General features: G+C 35.5%; 1 protein-coding gene and 1 long non-coding RNA gene across 2 annotated transcripts; both read right to left on the bottom strand.

Moving 5' to 3' along the window:
• Positions 1–11,441: 11,441 nt before the first annotated feature.
• Positions 11,442–17,059, bottom strand: LOC107799744 (uncharacterized). Its single transcript, XR_001651201.2, has 3 exons — positions 16,267–17,059; positions 12,608–13,006; positions 11,442–11,639 (listed from the first exon to the last, which is right to left on the bottom strand). It is a non-coding gene; the product is annotated as an uncharacterized LOC107799744 (long non-coding RNA).
• A 2,344-nt stretch (positions 17,060–19,403) lies between these two features.
• LOC107799742 (acetolactate synthase 2, chloroplastic) lies at positions 19,404–21,624 on the bottom strand. Its single transcript, NM_001425890.1, is given in 2 exon segments — positions 19,404–21,421; positions 21,554–21,624. Coding segments are annotated over 2 exon segments (1,863 nt in total). The 5' UTR covers positions 21,607–21,624; the 3' UTR covers positions 19,404–19,611.
• Positions 21,625–22,161: the final 537 nt, after the last annotated feature.

Below are 22,161 nucleotides of genomic sequence, written 5' to 3' on the forward strand. Positions count from 1 at the left end.
TCTAAGACCTAAATACGTTACTAGAGTCTAAGACTTATCTACTTATATACCCAGCATCTCTCCCGTATTTTGTCGACGTGAGATTCGCCTATCACATCAGTTAACTTCTAAACTAGTAGGGGTCAATTGTATGAATCTGGTTTATTTTCATTTTGTTCTAACCAGCTCATCTAAAAGTTTAAGTTATTATAAGAGGAGCACTTCATTTATTTATTTTAGATAATTAGATCTGAGACACCACCTTATGGTCCGGTCTTTCCTCGAACCCCCCGCATAGCGGGAGCTTAGTGTACCAGACTGCTTTTTTTTTTTTTTTTTTTTTAGATATGAGACACCACTACTAGACGTGCCACATTTTCATTTCATATTTATAAAAGAAAATTAGTTGATGTTGTTTAAGAGAATCACCGAATAAGAAACCCTAAAAAATTCGAGACCATATTAACAAGAAATCAGAATGAAGAAAACTGCATGTTAAGAGTTTACCTCTTTCTTTCCTCCTTTAGGTGCAATGAAATAATTGGCTTGGCTTTTAATGCTTGGGTTCATGCTTCCCCCTATTGCGTAGTTTCCCCATCCCTTGTATAGATTGTTTACCACATGTGCATATCCATGACGAACCCTACAAATTAATCAATGGAAATTCCAAAAATAATATTAAGTAAAAACAAAAAAGTTCATGTATACTCGGGATTAAAATGGTATAGTTGCTTTCTGGTCACAGATTTAAGACGTGAATGAGAAGTTCAAAGTTAATTATTTTCAAATATGAAAATGTATCACTCGTTTTAGAACAACTAATAAGGAAATATTGGGGAATACTATAAATGCATTCATTCATCTTTCCTACACTAGTCAACTCTCCTTCTTTCAAAGAGAGAAGACGGGTTATTCACATCTCATTTGACGGTCGGAGATGAATTGAAAGATAAGTAGCGAAAAATTTCAACATTTTTTTGGTGAAAAAATAGAAATATCTCCTACGTTACTCATGTATGGGGAGCACTTCATGTTCAATATAACGATAAAGTCATTTATCTTGTAGTTTCAAGAAACTAAAAAATCTTAAAATTCAGCTTGAATGTAACAATTATTTCATTTGTAGATCTAGTACCTTGGCATTCTCTTGTTGCAATTAGGACCAAAATAACGGAATGCAACAGTATAGTAACCTTCAAGTTCTTGTCTCTTAGAAATCCATCATCATGACCTAATAACATAACCTTATTTTGGGTCCTAAACCAATTATTGGAAATGGTAATATCAGTAGAACCACGAGTAACATCAATCAAACCATCTTCACAATCGAAAAGGGTATTGTGGTCAATCCAAAGTCAACATTCTAATTGCATCTCCATCCACTGGACCCACATTTACTATTTTCTTATATATCAGGTCCCAAGACTGTTGATGCTGTTTGTGCCTCGCAATGATGGATTCTTAGACCATGAATTAACACATTTATCACCTAGAAAAAAATATTATCATTTTCAAAGTCATATTATTTACTAAAAAATAAAAGACAGTTAGTTATGTACTTATAATTAGTGGCGGAGCCAAAAATTTTATTAAAAATATCAAAATATAAAAAAGTAAACATACGAAAAAATTAAGGGGACTTAGTATATAATATATATACATACAAACTAAAAAAAAAGTCCTAGCTATACAATATAATTTTTCGTTGAAGGGGTATTTTTCTAAGGTGACTCCGCTACTGCTACTGCATGTAGTAGTTAGAGGCATATCTTGGATTTATAACTAGTGAGTTCGTGTGTTCTACCTATTTGTATATTATATGCATAAATAAAATTCAAGTCAAAAGCAATAGGATCCACTTCGAAGGACTAGATCCCCTATGTCTAATATTTATTAGGAAAATTATTTAACTTATAATATACATTGATAATATAAGTAATTTTTTACTATTAGTATATTTTAATCATTATAGAAGGTAATATGTCTTATTTCCATGTTACTAATCCCATTTTATGTGGACAACTTTGGTCTGCATCATTTGAATGTAAGTGGGTGCATGCTGAAATAATAGCCATAGCAAGAGAATGCCCTGAACTTAGTTACTTGGATGTGAGTGTTCTCCAGGTATGTCCACTTATACTCAGTGGCGGACCAAGTGTTGGCTAGCGGGTTCAACTGAACCCGCTTCACAAAAAAATAATACTGTGTATATGTATAAATTAGGATTAAAGCTGTATAAATTTTGCATAAATATTTTATTTGAACTCACTGGACAACTACTATTTTACCACTAAATTTATATACTTCTAAGATTGAACAACACTTACACAAAATTCTGGGTCCGCCACCGCTTATACTTGTTCTATAGAGTGGGATAAACAACGGATATGACACAAAGACTGTACGTGTATGTTTAACATGTCTATAACCTTGGTTGCAGTTCACTATGGAGATGAAAATTCTTGAGATTTGAATTGCCTAGGGCTTCATGTTGTTGGTAAGTTGTTGAACATTTCTACTTGAGATTTTGTTGTATATGCAAACTGGGACTTTGTCAGGATAAAAGGAATTAATCAGTTGGGGATGGGCATAATCATCTGTATGGAGATTCTTGTCACTTATTGATATTCTTAAAGTTATCATCTCTTAATTCCTTCACAACTAACAAGCATTATATAGGGAAGTTGACACCCATGCGGTGCAGTTGCCAGGTAAAATATGTACTGAATAAGAGAAAATTACTGGGAGCAAATTAAAGAATATAAACCCCTTATATATATATACCCCCACCAAAGTAAGAAAGAAATGTGTTAATTAATATTACAAGGCTGCGCGTGTGCACGCCCTTACCGCCCAACAACACTACACTTTTTTCCTTGTTAATTACTCCATTATAACCTAATTTATCATTACATGTCTTGTTACTATTTTATTTGCTTATTCTATTCAAGGTATGGGGTAGGTGTGTGTGTGTAGGATAAAATGGTCAAGGCAGCCATGCTTGTGGTATGTTCTATTTCACGCAGCTCTAGAATTGGATTTGCCAGTGATTGGACTACTAATCGTTCTTATATATATTCATTTATTATTACTGTCTTTTTTCTTTCCTCCATTATATTTTGAAGCTCTTGAACTAAAAGAGATAGAGAGTATGGGATCTTTAGGCAACTGAAGAATAAGAAGGCAATGTGGTTATATCCAAAGGTGATGCATGGCTGTTCATCCTTCTGAAAGATGGGGTCATTCTTCTTGTTACTCTAATGACTCTATTTTTCTACTGCAAAGTGGATGTTATGGATTGAAAATCTCTGAGTTAGTTTGGCAGGTGCTTTCATTCCTTCATGTTACTCTATAGTTTTGTTTACTTTTCATATCTCTTTTGTTTTTCTTGTCCTAATGTTGATAATTCAGCTCGACTGAATTGGTGTATACATGCAACTAAAGGGAAAACAAAATGAAGGAAAATTCAATTTTCTGCTTTAAGTTTTGTCTCCTTCAATTTCTACTTACTGCACTTTGCAGTTACAACTGTAGATGTTATATTAATCTCTACCAAATGAACAACTTGCTAAGCAGGCACCAGGTCAACATGTCTGCTTGGGATTCAAAGGGTAAAATCGTAATTTCAGTTAAAATGGAACATAATAATTGATCAAAATAGAATCGTACGGTAGGTTATGTTTAAACTAGGTGAAGGTAGGCAAGGGGCCAACATTCCTAAGTTTTTTAGGCCTATTCTTTATGAGAGATAGTACTATATATTTTATTTTTCAATAAATATAAAACTCTAATTTTATTTTTTAAATTCAAGAAGTAATTATGTTACAAAAAATGAAACAATCTCTCACTTACAGAACTATCTAAATGAAATCAGTGATCCATAAGTATTATAGGAAGATCTTTTAAGCTAATGAGTAAAATATGGTGAGGGGAGAAATTTTCTAAATTAACTAATTATTCCTACCGATTCACTGAAATAACAAAACCAAAATGTAAGTACAATTACCAAAATGCACCTGGGCGATGAATTGAGAAATGCAATTGATAAACTAATGGACAACTAAAATAAATGCAAAGATCGGTCTCTATAAAGCAAACTTACAATTTCGACACAAATCGTAAGAAAAGAATGTCTCACTCTTTTGAAATTCAAAAATATACATTAAGATTGCGACTTATCCCGTGAACTCTTCGTTTTATAATCTCAATTTATATTCATCAAATTTATGCTTATTTGAGTTTATACTTGGCCGGCGAGATATTTAAGTTTCAAATTTGGCACTTCAAATTCCAGATAAATTTTCTACAATTTATGTGGCTTATTTTCAACTACTTTATTATATTTTTAAGTTGTGATTACTTTTCAAATACTTCCTGTTAGCAGCCTTGAGTGTCGCGTGCTATCATTTCAATTTTTAACTAAAACTTTAAGCGGAACATTTTTATACATGTGGGGCATAATATTTAGAAAAATTAGCCAGCTGGTTAAAAGAAAAAGATAAGCATTATAACAGTTTACCCATAGTGTACATTTACACCAATTCATATTTCTTTTTGTCCAATAAAAATTCTCTGTTTCTGAAACAAAACAGATGTAAATCTATTACGCTTCACTACAAAAGCTGTTGAATCTTCACAAAAATACTTGCAGAAGTACACAACAAAAAGAATTAACGAAGTAATGTTTATACTGACGCTGAAAATTAGCTAAATTAAATAACACATCAGTCTTGTCATTGTGTGGCAAAGAAGGTATATATAAGTCTTTATTTTTTTAAGTTGACACTATTTGCCACAATCTTTCTTACATTGTTCTCATTTCTTATAATTATTTGTTTGCCAACTTCGAAGCTTTGTACGTGCAGAGGCATAATAAGTTAATACTGGCTAATTCATTTCTAAACAAATGATTTCAACTGTTCAATTATAACTTCAAACTCCAATACAGGAAAAGGGTAGAGTTATTACTTGGATGTGCCACTTAGAATAGATAGGGTACAAATTTTAAAAGTAAGAAGGGATTTATCATTTTACACTTAAGAGATCTGAAAATAAAAATCAAATGATCTTTACAAGTTATTTAAGTGTTTTGTTGCGGCCCAAATTTAATTCGTTTGATAATACTTTTATGATTCTTTCTTTTAAATAATTAGCATGTCTAGTACCTAGTTTAACATAATTTATAATTGATAACAAGATAGAAAAGTTAATTACGTGTCTATATAGTATGTTAGCATTCGCTTCGTTTGTGTAGTTTGATTGTTTACCTGATCCTATCTTCTTTTTTATAACTATAATTTTTATTGACAATATTTGAAAAATATGGGTAATATGGCACAGTTGTTTAGCTTTTCACATAAACTATGTATTCACAAAATTTCCAATTTGATTAGAAGAATATATGTACATTAAGGTGGGCCCAACTGTGGTTGGAAAAGGCGCAGAATTAGAAAGCCCAAAAGCTTAATCAAAAACAATAAATCTTCTCTCTATTCACTGTTGCACGCACTATATATGTAAATTACATGACTAATGCTTTTGGAAATTGTGCACTTTTAAACAAAAAAATTTCAAAACGGGCTTTTGCAAAATAACTGCAAGTTGCATAAAAATTTTACAAATAGATTGGAAGGAAATTTGCTGACAAGAATTTGCTTATTCATTTATTAACTTCAAATGATTGATTATCAAAATCTATTTTAAGGTCAATAAGATTAATTTTTAAAATAAATGAGAGATTTTGCATTAGGATAAAGCATTTAATTTGTGGTAGATGAATTTCCTAATACTATAGAAGATGAGAGACGACTACACAACATTTTTAGGATATTTAAATAAACAAGTCCATAAAATTGTAGGGCAAAATTTAGAAGAAAAAAATACATAAGAATTTAAGAGAGAAGATTTAGATTGAACCCAAAAAACACTAATGTTGTTATGCAATAAGTTTCTATGTGTTACGCTTTTCAATTTTTATTTTTATTTTTATTTTTAATTTATGCATCACTTTTTGAGATTTTTATTAATTATTTGTACTCCAATACTTCTCTTTAGAATCTTGACCATGCAACGGAACAACAAATTTATATGTCCGTTCTATCTTTTTTACATCTTTCACTTAAAATTATTAGTAGATTTTTTTAGTATCGACGATAAATAAATTGCTTTGTACTTGAAATTTTTAGTTAAAACTGATTAAAACATGTGACGTTACTAAAGTGTACAAAAAGCTCCTGATTTCTTTATGACTTCCCCTTATGTGGTTTACTTCAATCCTTGCAAAAAGGTTATAGATTATCATAAGTCATAACCAAGTTGAATAATGCGCTTATTTTAGAATAATTAATAGCTTTACACTTATCCGATTAAAATAAGTCTTATATTCATTCACAAATATATTTAATATGATTGAATAAATAAATAGTGTAGAAACGCCAAAAAGATTGGTATCTTAATGGATTTAAGGTAAAATTCTAAATTACAGACTTGTAAGAAAATAATTAAAAAATTAACGCAAATAGTCGTTCATCCAACCACTTAAACTAAAAGTAACTGGTAGAGGTATAATATATTCATAATTTATATATTGTATATGTATACTTGTGTATAATCAATGTATATGGCTAGAATATTACTGGTAATCATAAAAAAAATAAAACAAAATGTACGTGAGTAGAAGGACAGAATAAAACAGAAAATTATTCTATTTTAGGATAACGGAAGACTTACAGGGATGCTCTTTGGATAATTTCGTCGTAAACAATATTATATGTAGAATGGTCATCACGGTTGGCTAGTGTGGACGGCCGGATCAGCTCTTTGACGCAATTTGAACTCTTTGCTCTCGATAAGGCGACATAAAGTTGACTGTGAAAAAAAACAGGTTCTCGCAAATATATTCCAACGAAATTCAGAGTCTGACCTTACGCCTTATTTATAGTCATAGCGTAGCATAATCTTATTGGGAATTGTGTTCTTTTAAAATGAATTGGTAATCTTTCATCTTGTGACAATAATAATGGTATTCTTGGAATAAATACGTGTTTATTTTTAAAATCGCCTGTGGTGATCTTAGCACTAATAACATGTGTCTTAATATCGCAGCATATCAATCGTGTGCCATTGCATAAACCTTCATATGGATTCAAGTTATGCAGCAATATAACGGGGCAGTTCTCCTTCAAAGTTAATTTATAAGGAGGTAAACCAGCAGGATTCAAAATGTGTAATAGATCTTCAAATTGACTTTGATCATTAGACTCAATTGTTTCGTCAATAGCAACAAATGTAGTTGGTTTTTCTGGAAATTTTGCTATAAGAATATCGTTGATTTCATTCACAAAATCATTCTTTGTCGTTAGGATAAAGCGAGAATCTGCCGAACAAGAATTAGAGGAGCATGCTTGTACATTTGAGAATGTCATAACGAATAAATGATCTAGAGATTTTTTTTCAGTTGTAAAAGGAATAACCAAAGAATCTGGAAGTTCAGTTTTGTTATTAGAATTTACCCTCTCTTGCCCATTTCTAATTCTCATCAAGTAATCACAAAAAGCAAGATCTGTTTTTGCCCGATCATATTCTCAGATAGCTGCAATTTTTCAAGTTCGTCCCAAATGGTAAAATATAGTAAACTTTCACTAATAAAATCTTTTTTTTTCCCGTTTCGAACAACTGGAAGAGTTTGTCTAAAGTCACTTCCAAAAACAACCACTTTTCCCCCAAATAGAATATTTGTATCCATAAGATCTTTTAAGAGCAAGTCAAAAACATCAAGCATTCTTTTTTTAGCCATAGACACTTCATCTCACGAATCAGACCTGCAATTGAGCTTTGTTTGTTGATATTACAGCTGAAATTTTCATCAATGTCTATAGGTATTTTAAAACGTGAATGTGCAGTTCGCCCATCTGAAAGAATCGAAGCAGCAACGCCAGAAGTGGCAGTTGCTAGAGCTATCCTTTACTACATGCGGTCTCTAATAAGGCACGATATAAGAAAGTTTTTCCAATTCCTCCTGGACCATCAATTAAAAAAACTCCTGGTTTCTTGAAAAATACTCGGTCAATAATCACATTGTATGCTTTCAATTGTTTTGCATTCAGTTTTTTGTGTAACAGTACATCCTCTTCACTAACCGTGATGGTTCTTTCAAAGAATACCTCCTTTGCTTCTTTTTCCAATATAGATGGTCAAACTGTTTCTGGGATAAGCTCATATTCGTTTATGTTAAGACCCATAGAGTGTAAAATATCATTAATCTGATTTAAAACTTGATATTGAATATCTTTTCTTTCAACATTAGGTAACACTCAGTAATCTTCTAACATTGATTCTTCAAATTGTTTCCATATTTCTTTTGGATTGGTCGGATTACAATACACTAATAATGTAGCAAATAAACGTCTTAAACTATATGGCATTTGGTAATTTGCTACCTCTGACGTACAATCAATTAAACTGTTATCACAGTGTAATAGTCCCCTTTTTTCTGCGGATTCTCTAAAAGTATCATAATGTTCCCCATTTATAGTTCGAAGTTCTTTATATGATTTCGGTCCCCTCACATTCAGAAAAAGTATTCTCAGATAATATCGTTCTCCTTCAATTGGGTGGCACGTTACGATACGGCCAACGGCGCAACGTTGTTATCGTCGTGTGCATGTTTTGTCTGTTGTTGACCATACAAAATGTTCAGGAAATTCTTTGTATAATAAGTTAAGCTTTATGGCATCTTTGTTAGTTCTGTTCATTTGAAAAAATTCTATCAGCATTGTTTTCTTAATCATAGGATTATTAACGATTGTGTTTATATCTGTATTGTCTTTAAAAGAAACAAGTTGTTGCCTTTTAAGATGTAGCTGAAGATGATAAACGCTTGGATACATCTCACTAATAGAGAAACCAAATAAACGTCATGCACCTTCAGGTGGTGATACCCATGTACATAAAATGTAATTTTGTCATGTACTTTACAAATATATTTGTAAAGATATTTAACAACCTTTATATCAGAACAAACCTCAACGTTCATATGACAGTTGAAATTACCAAGTAAAAAAGGATTGTATGGAACAACCCAAGAGTTATCTAAATACTTCTCTCATACTTTCACAACCTCTCTTGTGTTTCGTCTTTTATAGATGGGATAAGAATCACTTCCTTTTAATGTCAGTTCAGCAAAATAATTTGAATAATTAAACTTACAAAGACAATTCTTTTTTCATACAGGAATTTGTTGGATTCAGATTACCATATGGACCGTGCATCATATGTTTAAGAACAAGCTAACGTAATTTTTTTTATCCAAATTAGCATCTAGTAATTCAGCACTAATAACTCTATCATAAGCCTCCGATGTCAATAACTTATATTCATTAGCTAATATTATAAGGAAATGAGCATGTGATAAACCTCATTTTTGGAATTCAACAATATACATATAAGCAACAACTTTTTCAAAGATATTTCTCGTGCTTATATCAATTTTCAGTTCTTCAACTTTAGCCCTGAATACTCGCCGTGCAGCGGTTTATATCTGTTATGTTACAGTTCTTATTCATTTGACTCTATATTAACGCTAGCTCATATGCAACCAACTCTTTTAGGTTGAATACATTTTGAGTTTGGATATGCAATTACATGCAATTAATGTATATTTATATTACAATTGGTTTTAATTAGTTAACATAATATAATAAGCATTGTAATATATAACAATTTATTTTATAAAAAGTTAATTCTTCAATAATTGAGAACAAGTATATCTATAAAAAAAAAATGTAAGTAACTTATTTATATTGCATATATTTGAAAGAAATAAGAAAAGATTAAAGAAAAATATGCATCAAATTTTTTAAATCGATTAAAATTAAAAATATGCCACTTAAAATGGATAGTTAACTGTCATAATTCTAGAAAGCTAACATGTTACTCCTGCATTGCATATGATATATTTGCTACAATTGTTGCTCCGAGATATTTTAGAAAATAGTTTTTTGATTTGGATGAGTAGAATAAATGATCTCAGTAATACGTCTAATCTAAATTTGGTAATCTCAAAACTGAAACGATAAATATTTATAGGATTTATCACAAAGTTTAACCAATTTGTTCCACATAAATTCGATAAATCATGTTTAAGAAGTACTTGGTGAAACTGGAAAAAACACAATCTTCATTCCTTTTTTTTTTTTCATTTTTTAGGTTTTGTATGTGCATCTTCGTATGTGCCTGAAAGAACAAAAGTACTTATGTCTCCAACATTGATGTTTAAATGAAGAAAAATATCGAAGGGCATGTAACTGTACTAGACCAAAAGGAAATGGAAGTGAGAATTAAGAAATTATCGAAAATTTATATATTGCAATGTGGCATTGGCATTTCACTCCTTTGAGCAAAAGTTCATCAAGATATTAACTTTGTGCACAGAGGCGAACAGGAATTGAAATTTGTGGGTTTTGAATTTACACTAAACTTATAACTCGTTTAGTTATTGGGTTCGCTATTAAATATTTATACATATTAATAAATTTTCTAATAAAAAAATAAGATCTAAACAAAAGCGATTGAGTTCTTCTAAACATGTAAAAATACACTACCTCCGCCCCTATTTGTGCATTTAAAGGTGTGATCTAGTGATCAATGTTGCACTAAAAATCTAAGATCTCAGGTTTAAATTTCAATGAAGATAAAAAATACCAAGTGGAAATCTTTTCTTTCTATATATTCAATCCATGGTGAAAAAGGTTATTCAATACCTGTACTGACGGAGTAACATGTACTTCATAAAATTAGTCGAGATGTGAATAAATTGCTCCAGACATGACAGTTGTAAAAGAAGAATTGTTATACAAATAGCTGGCTAGATTCACTATTTACCTTTTTAGGCCGATATACATAAATTATACATCGATTACACAAAATTGTATACGTATTACAAACGAATTATACATATATTATTCAATACGTCGGCTATTTTTAATTTAAAAGATTAAGTGGGCTACTATTTGGGTTAATATTCTCCGCCAAACTTGATGCAACGTTTTGCTTTTTGTTAACATCGACCCTTCATGTTTTCACAGTGTTCACTTATCACCAGTGGCGGACCCAGAATTTTTACCAAGCGGGTTCAAAATGCAAAGAAGTAAATTTACAAAGACAGCGAGAAGCAGCATTGCGTAGAGGCAACGGAGATGGCTGTGGAAGCAATGTGACTTTGAACTTAGAAGTGAAAGATTCAGCCTAAGAAAGAAGCAAAGGGTTTGGGAATTATTTATAATTTCAGATTTTTTTTTATTCTATTAGGGAAAAAGTTAAAATGGTGTAGTTTTCTTTTCCTAAATTATACTTATATGGAAAAGGCTTTTCTAGTGTAAATAAGAGAAATATAAACTTTCCTCTGTCGTATGTATGCCCTATGTCTAAAAGAGTGTCATATATATATATATATATATATATATATATATATATATATATATATATACTAGATGGGATTGGCCCGGACATAAGACCTATTACAAGAACAATAGCAGACAGCAGAAAGACAGTAGTCATTCCTTGCTCAGTCCCTTTTCACAGCTTCGAGTCACATTATCCAGTAGTTCCTCATTCCAAAGTCTATCTGCCTACTGCTTGAACAACATTCTATAGGTTTAGTCCTGCAACAATGATTAGTCAAGAATGATGTAAAACATTATATTCAGTAGTTATGGTTCCTTTAGATATTTGCAGCAGATAACTTTTTATAGTTTTAGATTCAAGAATAGTTTTATTCTTGTTTGGCTATGTTTTGTCCGGTGAACCAATTAATAATGAATTAGGAACCAATCAGATGAGTAAGCTATTAAAACGGAGCCAGGCGCATTGTTGTCTTAGTTATTCAATAAGAAATATTAAAAGTTGATGTTTTGTCTGGTGAAGCAATTATTGAATTAGGAACCAATCAGATGAGTAAGCTCTCTGTAGCATCTGTATTCTCTTATTAGTAAAAGTAAACTAACTCAAAGAGAAGCACATCGCAAGCAAAAGAGTATAATTTGGTGAAAGCAATCAAGCCAAAGCAAATATGCCTTGCCACAGATCCTCCAAATCAAACCAACTGTACCAACCATTTTTAGTGAACATATTGTTGCAATACTAATCTTTTTTAGATAAATTAAGAGTGACTGAAAATTTTACTCAAAACAGTCTTTAAAATTGATTGGTAATATCACTGGAGTATTTTAAAAAAAATACATATATCAAGTGACTGAGCGCTAACACACAGCTAGACGCACAAAAATTGAAGTTACCACTCAGATAGTTGCTGCATAATATGTTTGGATAGTGCTCATAAATAAGTTCATTCTGAAATGAACAGCGAATTATCAAGAAAGTGTGAAAGCATGTGATTGGAACACTCACAATTGATATTTATGACAACTAAAAGAATCATGTCTTTATTTGGGTGAAAAAGGACTGTCGATTTTGTTCATGTGATGTATGAGCTTTCATTTCCTCTCTTTCTTTGTCTCTAAATTGAGCAAAGCTCAAAGTTTTTCCTTCCAATCACTTTCTTTTCTTTTAGTCCAAAAATAACGTTTGTTGTTCAAACAAAATCAAATAGATATATTGAGTTTAGCATTACCTCTCAGCTGATAAATGCGAGGACAAGCATTTGCTATAGTCAACAAGACATGAGAGTTTAAGCAGAAGTCATTCTACTCATACCGACAGTTTCCTTCCTCCCTCTTATCATACAAGCCAGTAAACCTTCAGTTTCTACAAGTGCAGAAAAGCATTTCTTCAACAAATATCAACATCATAGCAAACACCAACATTTACCATAGAATTGAACAAACTCTCGAAAGACTTTGTGTTTCCTCTGAGAAGAAACTTTATATTTTTGTTGATCAAGTATGTGCAGGTAGCATCAGATGACTTCAGGCAAATGATTGTACTCTTTACAGAACCCAGCGGCTTTGGTATGTTGTAAAGCTAGAGTAATTGGCAACGTAACTTTTGACCAATCCAATTGAAAGAATACCTGCACTTACAGAGATGTCAAATTTATAAACCATAATCTAACAGAAAAAGTTTCCACTAAATAACAAAGATGAGGATGTTGAGAGAAACAGATGTACTCTTTGTCTCACTCACTCTTTCTGTTTTCTTTATTATATCCAAATGCAGCTAAACTGTACTGTAAGTAATCTTGGAATTAAACTCTATTATAAGCAGAGTAGTTGAAACATTTTTTTAAACATAAAACATTGTCAAGCTGATATTATGAAATTACGAGCAGACTTTGTTACATCAGCAGACAGAACTTCACTAAAATGAGCACATCTGAGTTTCTAAAAACTATCACTGTACCATAAAAATCATAAACAATCAAATTTACCAAAGTTATGAATCGACAAAAGAGACAATTTACAATATCACAACTACCAAAATGACCTTCATAAAATAACCAAAATTTCCAGCACCCATTACCCCAAAATGGATTTAGGAAACTCAAGTTGGAATGAAGAAGCGAACACCAGTTTCAGAATCCAATTTCAACAACCACTTTGATCTTCCCTTTAACAAAATTGTCTTTTCATTTCTTATTATTTTAATGACAACCCAATTGACAAAAAATCATTCTCTCTTGTTTGCAAGTCCTTTTATGCTGTTGAATCTCATCATGCGAAAATCTCGAAACCCCTAAGATCAGAACAGTTGACAAAGATTCTCATGAGAACTCTTGATATTTTCCTCTGCCCTAGAATCAGTGTCTCCACCCAAAAAGGGAAAAAAACAACAACAACAACAACGACGACCCAGCAAAATCTCACTAGTGGGGTTTGGGGAGGGTAGTGTGTACGCAGACTTTACCCCTACCCGAGGGGTAGAGAGGTTGTTTCCGAAAGGCTCTCGGCTCAAGAAGAAGAAAAGAAAAAAAAAGAAGAGAAGAGAAAACAGACAATATCAGTACCACCAACAGATACCATAAGAAAAAATTAATAACATCATGAAAGCCAAAAAATAGGTGCAGAGCAAAAGCGATAACCATTAAATAGAGTCGGCTCTATGAAAAACGAAATAGTAAGACACAACATTGCCACTAGCTGTCTCAGACAAAAACCCTACCAAGCTAGCCTCACAAATGTATGAACTAAGGAAAGACTCAACTACCTCCTAACCTACAACCCTAATACTCGACCTCCACAACTCCCTATCAAGGGCCATGTCCTCGGAAATCTTAAGCCTTGCCATGTCCTGCCTGATTACCTCTCCCCAATACTTCTTAGGCCGTCCTCTACCTCTTCTCGAGCCTTCCAAGGTCAGCCGCTCACACCTCCTTACCGGAGCGTCTGGACTTCTACTCTGAACGTGCCCGAACCATCTAAGTCTCGCTTCCCGCATCTTGTTATCAATGGGAGTCACGCTCACATTCTCCCGAATATCATTATTCCTAATCTTATTCTTCCTAATGTACCCGCACATCCACCTCAACATCCTCATCTCTGCTACTTTCATTTTCTGGATATGTGAATTCTTAACAGGCCAACACTCAGCCCCATACATCATGGCCGGTCTAACAACCGCTCTATAAAACTTACCTTTGAGTATCGGTGGCACTTTCTTGTCACACAGAACTCCAGATGCTAACCTCCACTTCATCCACCCCACTCCAATACGATGTGTGACATCCTCGTCGATCTCCCCTCTCCCTTGGATAACCGACCCAAGGTACTTGAAACTGCCTCTACTCGGGATGACCTGTGATTCAAGCCTCACATCCACGTCCACTTCCTTCGACTCAGCGCTGAACTTGCACTCCAGGTATTCCGTCTTTGTCCTGCTCAGCTTGTCTCCAGGCCTCGAGCCTCTCGTTAACACCAGCTCGCGACTCATCAATCAGAACTATATCATCAGCGAATAACATACACCATGGCACCTCCCCTTGAATATGATGTGTTAACGCGTCATCACCGGGGCAAATAAAAACGGGCTGAGCGCAGAACCTTGGTGCAATCCCATAACAATCGGGAAATGCGCAGAGTCGCCTCCTACTGTCCTAACCCGAGTCTTAGCCCCATCATACATGTCCTTAATCGCCCTAATGTAGGCAACCGGCACACCTTTAGCCTCCAAGCATCTCCAGAGAACTTCTCTAGGAACCTTGTCATACGCTTTCTCCAGATCAATAAACACCATGTGCAGATCCTTCTTCCTCTCCCTATACTGTTCCACCAGTCTCCTAATAAGGTGTATAGCTTCCGTAGTAGAACGACCCGGCATGAACCCAAACTGGTTGTCGGATATAGACACTGACCTACTCACCCTTGCTTCAACCACCCTCTCCCAAACTTTCATGGTATGGCTCAGTAATTTGATACCCCTGTAATTGTTACAACTCTGGATATCACCTTTGTTCTTATACAACGGAACCACCGTACTTCACTTCCACTCATCCGGCATCCTCTTCGTCCTAAAAATAACACGAAACAGCCTCGTCAGCCACTCCAAGCCTGCTCTACCCACACACTTCCAAAATTCAACCGGAATTTCGTCCGGCCCGCTCGCTCTGCCCCTGCTCATCTTACGCATAGCTTCCAAGACCTCCTCAACCTCGATGCGCCTGCAGTACCCAAAGTCACGGTGACTCTCGGGATGCTCCAGTTCACCTAGCATAATATCTCGATCCCCTTTTTCATTAAGAAGTTTATGAAAGTAAGTCTGACATCTCCTCTTAATCTGGGCATCTTCCATCAATACTCTACCATCTTCGTCCTTGATGCATCTCACTTGATCCAAATCCCGAGCCTTCCTCTCTCTCGTCTTGGCCAGCCGGAATAACTTCTTCTCCCCGCCTTTCTCCCCCAGTTCCTCGTACATACGACCATAAGCCGCAATCTTAGCCTCTGTGACCGCCAGCTTAGCTTCCTTCCTAGCTACCTTATACCTCTCCATGTAGGCTTGCCTCAGCTCCTCACTTATGCTCCCTACTAACTTCAGGTACACCGCCTTCTTCGCTTCCACTTTACCTTGGACCACTTCATTCCACCACCAGTCTCCTTTGTGCCCTCCAGAGACACCCGCCGAGACCCCTAACACCTCTCTCGCAACCTCCCTTATATAGTCTGATGTCGTTGACCACATAGTGCTCGCGTCCCCACTACTCCTCCAGGCTCCCATAGCCGACATAGAGTTTCAGAGAAGGCAAATTGGAGTACAAAATAAGACCCTTATGCAGAATTACCAAGGCAAAATTGTAAATGGAAGAAAGGAAAAAAATTGTAGAAAATGTAAACTGACCAGTTCACGGGTGTAGCAGCGAAAAACCCAACAGCTGACCAAAGTTATGATTTATTTCCCCCTCAACTAGAAACAAAGATAGTACTGAACAGAGGAATATAAAAGCAGAACAACTACGGGAAAACAAAGATTAAAACGGGAAACCCACAAAGCTTTGAAGATAAGAACAAAGGAGTGAGGAAGTAGGAGGAGAGTTTCAGAAACGGTGGAAGTTTACTGAGTTGCTACTTTATTCTATCAGTCTAAAGCTAAATTCTTCAATCTAATATCTTATCTTTTCATATCTTGATAAGGTGCCTTGAATATTTCATTTCATAACTCTTGCTTTATGTAAGTATTTCAGTATCTACAAATTAGATTTACATTTAAATACTTAGTAACCAGAGACAGAAGTAAAAATCAATAAAAAAGATATACAATTATCCGTGTAAGGAACAGTAAAATTAAAGAGAAGGTAGAAATAAAATGAAAAAGACTAGCAAGTGATTCGAAAAGGTATAATGACAAGGGAAATTGGAAGAGGAGGTGAGCAATGCTGGAAATTTTGAATAAGAAAATGCAGACTGTGCAAATCGGGAGGAAACAGAGTGTAGATGAGATGTTCGTTTGAGCGGTGTAAAGCAACGTGTCAAAACTAAAGTAGGGTTAACACGTGACTTTTGCCAAAATATTTGCAGTTTTCCCAAAATACCCCCGGACGACCCCAATACACATGGTAATTAAATGGTCATGGGTTCAGAAAGCGGGCTATTACAGGTGCTGAAAGTAACACAACGCAAAGTGTGAAAATAATTCAGTTTGCAGAATGGTTTCACTGTTGAAATAATGTCCATAGAAAGAAAAAGAAAAACAGAAAGCTACCCAGTCAGTTAACTTAGCAAGTTCTCTCATTCCTTCGGTATGGTATTATCTCAAAAAGCATAGAGGCCAAATGTCTTCTTTGTCTCAGTTTCTGATATTATGAAAAACATATCACAGCGCAGAAGAATTGTGAAACTTACATAGAGATAGGAGTCAAGGTTGAAAAGAAAGAAATTGCAGAGAAAAGTGATAAATAAAGCTGGCAAATTTTAGATGTGCTAGCTGTTAGTTATAACATAATATGAGTTTTACTCTTGATGCAATTTTAGAACATGATCGATGATGCCAAAGTCCTGCCTCCAGAGTCCTTTGGACATGGAATCTTGGCCTTGGTCAAGGTCAAATTTGTGGCTTAGTTTGAAAATGACCTAACATTGAGATTTGAGACAAGGCTGAACTCTAGGAAGATTGATAATGGTTACTCAATTTCAGACCTTTGCTTTTCTTTGTTTTTGTAATGCAGGGTCTGCATTAAATACACACTGTGAGAGCAACATGTGTGACAAAATTGCTTGGCCTCATTGAGCCTGCTAAATTTGGCATCTATCCATTATATTGTTAGATGTGTATTTTAGTCATTCCTGAAACAGGGAAAAAGGAGGATAGTACATGCCCCAGAAAGCAAAAGGGAACTGCACTAATATTTGGCCATAAGTTGAAATAGATATAGCTGTCTCTCTGTGAATTTCATGAATGATATTCTGGCAATGTTTACAGCGGTGGTAATATATTGAATAGGGCAATAGATATGATGAGAGCAGGGGGGATTTTAGTGCAGAAATAGTGTGCATAAGGTAGACTGACATGAATGAGAAGGATGTGTCTGCAGTTGGAAGGAAGAATAAAAAGACAGATCCACCACTAGAACCTCTGTCACACTTTTTAAAGTTTTACCTCACAAAACTAATGACGCACGTTTGGTTTCTTTCTTCTTTCAACCCCACATTTGGTTTCTCTCTTCTTATCTTTGTTGTGCGAATCTACTTTTGGTTCCTGTTTTCTTTCTAATGTGAGTCTACTTTTGTTTCCTATAGCTTTCCTTGTTTGCTTCCCCATCTCCCTTTTCAGCTCAAGGAAACGGTGAAAAGATGGTTGTGGTAGAACTCACATTTGATGTAGACGTCCAAAAAAGAACTCACATTTGATGCAAAAAATCCGCAGCAGTTGTTCTATTCTGACCATGACATCCACTGTGCTTACACACTACCATCCAGGATAGTTATAGTTGAATTACAGAAAATTATCGGCAAGAAAAACCTGAACCAAAAGTTTGTGCAGATAGAGAGAAACCTGGACCACATGATTCTGCCAATAGAGAGCTCTAGAATAGAATTGACAAGTTGATGCTGCTGTTTTTCCAATGCGACTTCCCTTTATTCTTGATGATAGAATGATTTTTGTTGGACTTCATATTGTTGAAGTTTTCCCAGAATATAACAAAATGTAGGAGTTGTGTACAATATTTTCTTTCCTGAAGTAAGTATCAATCTAATGAGAATATTTGAGCTGTAACACAGTTTCTTATTTTCTATTAGAGAACTTTATTTCTTTTCATGGTGCAGTAACTAATAAGATATTGAAGTATTGCCATAAAAACCAATATACTAGCTCATATTAACAAGACTGCTAATGCTATAGATGCAGGAAAATACATCTATATTGTCAAATAACATTGAAACAAGAAAATAAAAAGCAATGGGCAAAATGGTACAAAGATGCTACTCTAACTTAGTCATTTATGTTATTAACTGATTTTCTTAATAAAATTACAAAAATCATGAAAGATATTTTGAATTAAAGATAACGTTACACAAATTGTTGGGCCCGTGCTACACGGTCCAACTGTATCTAGTATTGTTATAAGCAAAGAAAGTCTGATCGAACTGCTATAGATTGAAAGCGTAACTGTCAGACGCCTCACAAAGAGAGAATGAGCAGTCAACAGTTTCCTATCTCCACAGATTTCCATCATAAGATTATCCACTAAGAAATAGGAGACAGAGATAACGTATTGCTCGCTAGGACTCAAGAGAGAAAGCTGCAAATCAACTTGCTCAGATTAAAAGCCAACAATTTCAATAATGAAATTAAGAGAAAGCCCAAATAGGGATTGCATCCAACCTAAAGAGGAAGTTCCAATCTGACCCAGGTTACGAAATAAAAATGTGGAACAAGCTAACTTTATCGCACTAAACTACTCCACTAGAAATTAATCTCCAGACATACTACATAGAGCTCCGGATACCGACTGGATGTTGCGAATAGAGAATGAAACATTGCTGAAATCCTTCACATTCAAAACCAAAGCGAGATGATGCAAAACTTAAAGCAAACATAAATATCAACTACTTAATAGTACAACACTGACAATGAGCAAAGCCACGGAAAAACTAATAACAAACTAATAGACATAACATTTTTGGTTTAATAGAAGTTTATTTTAGATAATACAAGGCCTAGAACTAGCTCTGTAGCACCTCAAAGTCAATAGGAACTTCTCCCGTCACCCTCTGTGATCACATCTTTGAAAGCCCCGCCACTGGGAATCATAGGTAGAACATGTTCCTGATGAGGTACAATCACATCCAACAAGTATGGCCCAGGAGTGTCTAACATCTTTTGAATAGCCGCTCTAAGATCATCCCTGTGTGTCACTCTCGCAGCAGGTACGCCACAAGCCTCTGCAAATTTCAACATATTAGGAAAGATCTCCGCCTCATTAGAAGGATTCCCCAGGTATGTGTGTGCTCTGTTAGCCTTATAGAACCGATCCTCCCATTGAACCACCATTCCCAAGTGTTGATTATTCAGTAACATAATCTTAACTGGGAGATTCTCCACCTTAATAGTTGCTAGCTCCTGCACATTCATGATGAAACTGCCATCACCATCAATGTCAACCACAACTTCATCAGGTCTTCCAACAGCCGCACCAATAGCAGCGGGCAAACCAAATCCCATCGCTCCTAATCCACCAGATGTCAACCATTGGCGTGGCTTTCTGTACTTATAATATTGAGCAGCCCACATCTGGTGCTGCCCAACACCGGTACTTATAATAGCACTCCCATTAGTTAACTCATCTAGAACCTGGATAGCATATTGCGGAGGAATAGCATCACCAAAAGTTTTAAAATTCAACGGGTACTTCACTTTCTGCACCGTCAACTCCTGCCTCCAAGCAGAAAAATCCAACTTCAGTTTACCTTCCTTACTCTCCAATATCGAATTCAAACCCTGTAACGCCAACTTGATATCCGCACAAATGGAAACATGAGGCTGCTTGTTCTTTCCAATCTCAGCTGAATCAATATCAATGTGAACAATTTTCGCTCGGCTAGCAAAAGCTTCTAACTTTCCAGTAACTCTATCATCAAACCTCACCCCAAATGCGAGCAATAAATCACTACTGTCCACAGCATAATTAGCATAAACAGTACCATGCATACCCAACATTGAAAGGGAAAGCTCATCCCCAGTTGGAAAAGCTCCAAGACCCATCAAAGTACTTGCCACGGGGATACCGGTGAGCTCCACGAATCGTCTCAACTCCTCACTCGATTGCGAACACCCACCCCCCACATACAAAACAGGCTTCTTTGACTCAGAAATAAGCCTAACAATTTGTTCTAAAAGCATCTCATTGGGCAATTTAGGTAACCTAGACATGTAACCAGGCAACCTCATTGGCTGATCCCAGTCAGGTATCACCAATTGTTGCTGAATATCCTTAGGTACATCAATCAAAACAGGGCCAGGCCGGCCCGATCTCGCAAGGAAAAAAGCCTCACGTACAACCCTAGGAATATCCTCTACGTCCATAACGAGATAATTATGCTTGGTAATCGATCTAGTTACCTCAACAATCGGAGTTTCCTGAAAAGCATCAGTACCGATCATCCTACGTGGCACTTGACCGGTTATAGCAACAATGGGGACGCTATCCAGTAGGGCGTCCGCGAGGCCACTGACGAGATTGGTGGCGCCAGGGCCGGAGGTGGCAATGCAAACGCCGGGGAAGCCGGTGGCGCGTGCGTAACCCTCAGCGGCGAAGACACCACCCTGCTCGTGACGTGGTAGCACGTTGCGGATGATGCTTGAGCGCGTCAAAGCTTGGTGAATCTCCATGGAAGCGCCGCCTGGGTACGCAAAAACGTCCGTAACCCCTTCTCTTTCGAGGGCCTCCACGAGAACGTCGGAACCCTTTCTGGGTTCGTCAGGGGCAAAACGGGAAACGAAAGTTTCGGCTTTTTGGGTCTCGGAAACTTTTTGGGTAGTGGAAATGACATTGGAGATGGTGAAACGACGGCGTTGGCTGTGAATGTGGGTGGGGGTGAGGTGGAGGGGTGGTGGGGTGGTTTTGTGGGGGTGGTGGGGGAAAGGGAAGGTGGATCTAGGGAGGAGGGTGGAGGATTTGGAGGAGGAGGACGATAGGGTTTTGGAGAAAGAGGGAGATGGAGCCGCCGCAGCCGCCGCCATTATTGTTGAATGAGAGCAGTGAGAGACGAAACTGAAAGGAAAGGGCAATGTAGATGGTGTGTGGTTGGTTTTATATTAAGCTGAGAAGACGAGAGCGCCACGAAACTGAAAGGGTCCTACTTGATTGAATTCACGTGAATAGCGAAAATGGATGAGAACAAATGGAAGAGAGATCAAAATATGAAGAAAATAAATAGAAAAGAAAGATTAAAATGTCTGAGAATTGGGGAAAAGAAAAATGAGATGTTGGATATATTTAGGAGGGTGGGAAGAAGAAAGAAGTGGAAGTATTTGTTACTTCAGTAAATTAAAATATAAAAGGGAAAAAAGACTATGGAAAAAGAATGTGAATGCTGTTATGAAATATAGCTCAAAGTAACAATATAGAACAAAAAATGAACAAGAAATGGAGATAGAGAGAAGGAAGAGATTTTCTTCTTCAATTGTGTGTATTTTCCTATCTATTACAAGGCCTTTATATAGGCATGAAAAGTGAAGAAAAATATGTCATTAAGCATAGAAATATGTCATTGAATATGTCATTAAGCATTTGAG

The sequence above is a fragment of the Nicotiana tabacum genome, chromosome 22 (assembly GCF_000715075.1).
Source record: "Nicotiana tabacum cultivar K326 chromosome 22, ASM71507v2, whole genome shotgun sequence".
In the NCBI taxonomy this organism is placed as follows: Eukaryota; Viridiplantae; Streptophyta; class Magnoliopsida; order Solanales; family Solanaceae; genus Nicotiana; species Nicotiana tabacum.